At 43.3% G+C, this 6,087-nt stretch overlaps 1 protein-coding gene across 8 annotated transcripts in view; it reads right to left on the bottom strand.

Moving 5' to 3' along the window:
- Positions 1–6,087, bottom strand: part of INPP5B (inositol polyphosphate-5-phosphatase B) — a 73,621-nt gene that overhangs the window by 7,698 nt on the left and 59,836 nt on the right. For 6 of the 8 annotated variants that reach the window (XM_017509733.2, XM_017509734.2, XM_037731799.1 and 3 more), the window contains 4 exons: positions 5,795–5,905; positions 4,118–4,280; positions 3,003–3,238; positions 189–302 (listed from right to left, as the gene is read on the bottom strand). In XM_017509733.2, coding sequence (XP_017365222.1) covers positions 189–302; positions 3,003–3,238; positions 4,118–4,280; positions 5,795–5,905 — 624 coding nt within the window. Of the gene's footprint in view, positions 1–188; positions 303–962; positions 1,053–3,002; positions 3,239–4,117; positions 4,281–5,794; positions 5,906–6,087 lie in introns of all 8 variants that reach the window. The other 2 variants (XR_001819412.2, XM_017509735.2) reach the window with 2 other exon arrangements.

The following is a 6,087-nucleotide window of genomic DNA, read 5'->3' as shown; positions in this document are numbered from 1 at the left end:
AAAAAAAAAAAAAAAAAAAAAAGCAGTCTCCCAGCATTGTGAAACATGACATACTCCCTATCCTCCTTCCCCTTCATGGGGGAAGAACAGTTCTCCACAGGTTCCTTATGCAAAAAGTTCTTGGAGCTGATGGTCTTTCTCAAGGCAGCCTGGCCTCAATCAGGTCTGAATTCCTAAACACAACCTACCTGCTGGACAGCATTTCGGTACAGGTAATCAACCATCATCCAGAGCTCTTTGGGGATTTCCAAGGGTCTCTCCAACTGGCTCCCATTACCTTCAGTCTGTATTGGCATCAGAGTCTGGAAAGCAATCAAGATCATGACAGAACTTCTGCCAGGCTGGCTCCAGGAAAATGCATGACATGGGGACGGCAAACCCATGGAAGAAGGAAAATATTTCAATGCCCCTAACCACACAGTCCTCAGACAGAAATGAAATCAGGTGGTACGATCAAGGAAGAAAAGGTAATTTTTGAGAATCAGGAGAGGGTAATGACAAGCAGTTTCAATGAATCAGGTGAAATATACACAATATTTTTAGGAAAAAAAAATCATTCCTATAGCATTTCACTATTAGAACTAGAGAGGTGTCATCTGGTGAGGAAACAGCACAGACCTGGGAGTCCAAAAATCTGAGTTCAAGGCCCAGATCCCTTGTTTTTATTTTCTTTTTAATTAATTTTTTTTTTTAATTTTGAGATGGGATCTCACTCTGTTGCCCAGGCTGGTCTTGAACTCCTGGACTCAAGTGACATACCCACCTCAGACTCCCAAAGTGCTGGGATTACAAATAGGAGCCACTGTACCCAGCCTCGAGGTCCACTGTTAACTCACCATATGACCTGTGACAAATCACTCTCCTTGATTGGGCCCCTGTTTTCATCTACATGATGCAGAAGAGGGAGTTCAAGACTCCCTACATTTAAAAATGCATTGCAAAAAAAAAAGCATGCATATTACCATAGATCTGCTCCAAATTAGTTCCCTTGCCTTAGAATTGTCTTCATAGGAAGCTTTTAGATCGCAGCAAATTTAGTTTAGGATGATAACCTACCAATGATGATTTTTAAAAAAACAAAATAATATCATTGACTATGGAACTTTCATTATTTTAGAATCCATGGCTGAGTTTCTCTTTTTTTTTTAGAGACAGGGTCTTACACTATTGCTCAGGTACTGCAGTCTTGAACTCCCTGGCTCCCTCCCACCTCTGCCTCCCAAGTAGCTAGGACTAAAGGTGCACACCCCCATACCCAGCTGATTTCTTAATTTTTTGTAGAGATGGAGCCTCACTATGTTGCGCAGGCTGATCTCAAAGTCCTGGCCTAAAACAATTCTCCTGCCTTGGCCTCCCAAAGTGCTGGAATTACAGCTGTGAGTCATTGTGTCCAACCCATGGCTGAGTTTCTCTAATGTACTGCTACAGACTGAATGTTTATGTCCCCTTTAAATACATACGTTGAAACCTAATCCCTAGTGTGATGGTACTAGGAGGTGGGGCCTTTGGGAGATGGTTAGGTGATAAGGTGTCTGCCCTCATGAATGGGATTAGTGCCCCTAAACAAGACACCTCAGAGACCTCCCTCATCTCTTCTGCCATGTAAGAACACAGTGAGAAGATGGCCCTCTATGAACCAGGAAGTAAGCCCTCACCTCACCAGACAGCAAATCTGGCTGCTGCTTGATCTTGGACTTCCCAATTCTCAGAACTGTGAGAAATAAATTTCTGTTGCTGATAAATCACCCAGTCTATGGGATTCTGTTATAACAGCCCAGACAAAGAAACATATATAAGTGAAATACTGAAAAACATGGCCACAGCATTTTGCAGCTTTTCTTTCCTATCAAGAAGTGGAATTAGGCCAGGCGCAGTGGCTCATGCCTGTAATCCCAACACTTGGGGAGGCCAGGGTGGAAGGATCACCTGAGGTCAGGAGTTCCAGGCCAGCCTGGCCAACACTGCAAAACCCCATCTCTACAGAAAATACAAAAATTAGCTAGGTATGGTGGTGGGCACCTGTAATCCCACTTGCTCAGGAGGCTGAGGCAGGAGAATCATTTGAACCTGGGAGACAGAGGTTGCAGTAAGCCAAGATCACACCACTGCACTCCAGCCTGGGTAACAAAGTGAGACTCTGACGCCCCCCCCGCAAAAAAAGGCCGGGTGTGGTGGCTCACACCTGTAAGCCCAGCACTTTGGGAGGCTGAGGCGGGCAGATCACTTGAGGTCAGGAGTTTCAGACTAGCCTAGACAACATAGTGAAACTCCATCTCTATGAAAAATACAAAAATCAGCCAGGCATGGTGGTGTGCATGCCTGTAGTCCCAGCTACTGGGGAGGCAGAGGCAGAAGAATCACTTGGAGGTGGAGGTTGCAGTGAGCCAAGGTCGAGCCACTGGACTCCAGCCTGGGCAACAGAGAGAAACTCTGTCTCAAAAAAAAAAAAAAAAAAGAAAAAGAAGTAGAGCCTTTATTGCTTCACTCATAGAATCTAGTCTGGCTTTACAACTTGCTGTACCAATAAAACATGGCAGAAGTGGCCTTGTGTGCATTTTGCAGCCTATGCTACAAAAGGCCTTACAGTTCTCTCATGTTCTTGCCACTAGCTACAGAAGCCTGAGCTAGCCTTCTGAATGATGAGCCCATCTGGTGAGTGAAATCCAGAGAAAAGTCAACACCAAGACATGTGAGAGAGGTCATCTGGAGCCCTCTGGCCATCACAGCTGCCATCTGATTATAACCACACGAATGCGGCTAGGTGAGACCAGCCGAAGACCCACACTGGAAATTCACAGAATCATGAGAAGCAATAACTTGGTGTTAAAAACTACTAAAATTTCAGATAGTTTGTGGTACAGCTTTATATAGCTGATACACTAAGCAAGCTCTAGAAGGCTGAAGAATTTCTAAGTCCCTAGGAAGGCAGGCATAGGAATATCCTGTTTGACTGGCTTGGCTGCTACAAAGTTCTAGGTATTTCCTTGTGGCATATTACTCACCAGCTTACTAATAGTTTCAAGTGGCAGGTCTAAGATTGGCTCTCTCATGTAACACAGTGTATGAATGGGAGACCCGAAACAGCTGGGCAGGTAGTTCCCAGACACAGGCAAAAAGTAATCCTTTCCCCTGTCCAAGTGCAAAACCAGAATGTCCTCAATTTTGTCTTCACCAGAGTTGAGCTTTGTAGCTGTGGTCTTATTTACGAAGAGCTCCAATTCAATCTCAATGTCAGAATCTGCAGAGAAAATTTAAAAATAATGTTGGCTAGGGGGAGGCTAAGAGGAAAGGGGAAAAGAATATAGGAGGGAAGAGGGTAAGGCATAAAGGGTTAGGAAAAGGAAAGAAAAGGTATCAGCCAACCCACAACCATCTAAATGTGCTTGGCATGCAGGAGAAACAAGAACAAAGAGTTTATAGTCCAACTGGGAATATGAAAACAACAGACAAAAACGCGAATAGACAAATGCTATAAAATTGAAGTACTAAGGAGCACAGCTCAAGCTAGAAATATTAAGAGAATAAGAAGGCATGGATCAAAGAGCCTTCCTTGAGCCAGGTAAGATGAAGAGACCTGATTCAGAAGAAATGTAACACAACTATCAACCTGTGAACTGTCCACAGAACACCCTTCATTGTTTTGTCACACAGTATCATGCAGAGTGCGAAGGAAAAGTTGGGAAAAATCTGAATGGTACATTCCAGGGCCAGAAATAATTTCTGGATTACTTCCCCATTATCAAGAGCAGATAATTGGGAGTTGATTATAGCGAGATCATAAAATGGTTCCTTTAACAGCAGCACCTGCTTTTTTTTTTTTTTTTACTTGAGAAACTTTATTGAGGACAAAAGTAACAGCAGCACCTGCTCTACAGCAATCTTAGGTTTTCTCTTTCTGTGAAATTATAGAACATATAAATGACAGAATGCTTTTGAAACTGCACTCATGCTCCTATTTTATATTTTATTTATGAATGGGTTCCTCTATAGGGCTTTTTAAAAAGGCTCAAGCAGAGAATAAAACACTCAAGCAAAAAGCTTATTTTAGGAAAATAAGCAAATATAGAGTAAGGCATTCCCCAAACCAGATACCAGGAAGCTGGGACAGAGGCCTTACCTGGCAGGAGGAAGCCTCTGCTGGGGTTGGCATTTAGCCACTGCTTACAGTAAGACTCTTCATCAGGCTTGTTGATGAATTCAAAATGGCAGGGTACTTGTCCATTATGAATTGTAAAGGATTCTACTTGCAATTGCATGTACTTGACATTCTGAAAACAGAACTGGGAAGAAGCCCGGGGCCAGTGAAAACCAGTGCCCTTTCCTTGGCAACCTGCCTAGCCACCCCAACTGGGCAATCCTTACCATGGAAAGAAAATGAAGGACCATCTCTTTTAAATGTTTCTGCTTTACGTATTTACCTGGGAGGCCACAGTTCCCACTAAAGACTAGTTATCTGTGTTTAACCCCAAATCCAAAAATTCCATTTGTTTTTGTATTATATTTCCCGAAGAAATGAAAGTTTATATCGTCTATACCCAAAAACCATTTACAAAATACCCTTCACAAATTCCACTAGTAAACACGATGATTAAGCCCATCCTTCCAAGTAGCTGGACACCTAGGGTATTAAAAATGCCATCAACAGCTGGTGCAGTGGCTCAGGCCTATAATCCTGGCACTTTGGGAGGCCAAAGTGGGCAGATCATTTGAGCTCAGGAGTTCGAGACCAGCCTGGCCAATATGGCGAAACCCCATCTCTACTAAAAATACAAAAATTAGCCAGGCATGGTGGCACATGCCTGTAATCCCAGCTACTGGGAGGCGAAAGTATGAGAGTTGCTTGAACCTAGGAGGAAGAAGTTGCAATGAGCTGAGATCATGCCACTGCATTCCAGCCTGAGTGACAGAGTGAGACTCTATCTAAAACAAACAAACAAAAAATGCCTTTACCTTAAACCCCCATTTGACTCTGCATAACTGTCATGTTTGAATGATCTTCCATTTGGCTCTTCCATGAAAAACCTTCAAACCTTATTCAACTTCATATATGACCTATTCCTTTTCTATACTGTCTTCCCTCCCATCAGCTCACGGGCATCCAAACTCAATTTAATCCCAAAGCAAAGCATCAGTAAGAAGAAAAATCTATTGCAAGAATACACAACAGTTATTCTAAAATAAAAACACATTTTGAACCATCTTCTGGTTTAGAAGAGCGGGACATGATGACCTAAGCCAATAACCTCTCTCTTCTCAGCTAACACCATCGACCTCACTTTATCTAGAAGCAGTCTATCAAGAAAGACTACAGTCCAATAGTGGTATAGGTGCCTCCTGGAACTCTGAGCTCCAATAGATGAGGGAGATTTAAGTTCTAGGAATAGAAAAGTCTGATGCTAATATTCTTTTTTTTTTTTTTTGAGACAGCGTTCCACTCTTGTTGCCTAAGCTGGAGTGCAATGGCACAATCTTGGCTTACCGCAACCTCCACCTCCCAGGTTCACATGATTCTCCTGCCTCTCAAGTAGCTGGGATTACAGGCATGGGCCACCACCCTCAGCCAATTTTGTATTTTTAGTAGAGATGGGGTTTCTCCATGTTGGTCAGGCTGGTCTCGAACTCCTGACCTAAGGTGATCTGCCTGCCTATGCCTCCCAAAGTGCTGGGATTACAGGTGTGAGGCACCGTGCCCGGCCTCAATGCTAATATTCTTTTTTTTAATTTCTTTCTTTCTTTTTTTTTTTTTTAGTTCTGTCTCTCTAGAATGCTAATATTCTTAACATGTCCTTCCTACCTCTCGCTTGGACAGGGACACAGAAGGAATGTTGGCATTTTCCATCTTATCCAGGGAGCGAACAATTTCCTCCAGAGTCTTCCGGTAAAGCTCATCATTTATGACCCTCACCTGGAAGGGAAACATCAGAGACTGAGCTCCCTGGCTTCTGCCCATTTCCTCTTTCTCAGTATAGAAAGCATTCATAGTATTGGGAAATAACAGTTGACAGCAAACAGAAAACAATCTAGGGCCGGGCGCGGTGGCTCAAGCCTGTAATCCCAGCACTTTGGGAGGCCGAGGCGGGTGGATCA

This window comes from Cebus imitator, unplaced genomic scaffold (genome assembly GCF_001604975.1).
Source record: "Cebus imitator isolate Cc_AM_T3 unplaced genomic scaffold, Cebus_imitator-1.0 Scaffold420, whole genome shotgun sequence".
Lineage (NCBI taxonomy): Eukaryota > Metazoa > Chordata > Mammalia > Primates > Cebidae > Cebus > Cebus imitator.
This window is presented reverse-complemented; position numbering and strand designations above follow the sequence as displayed.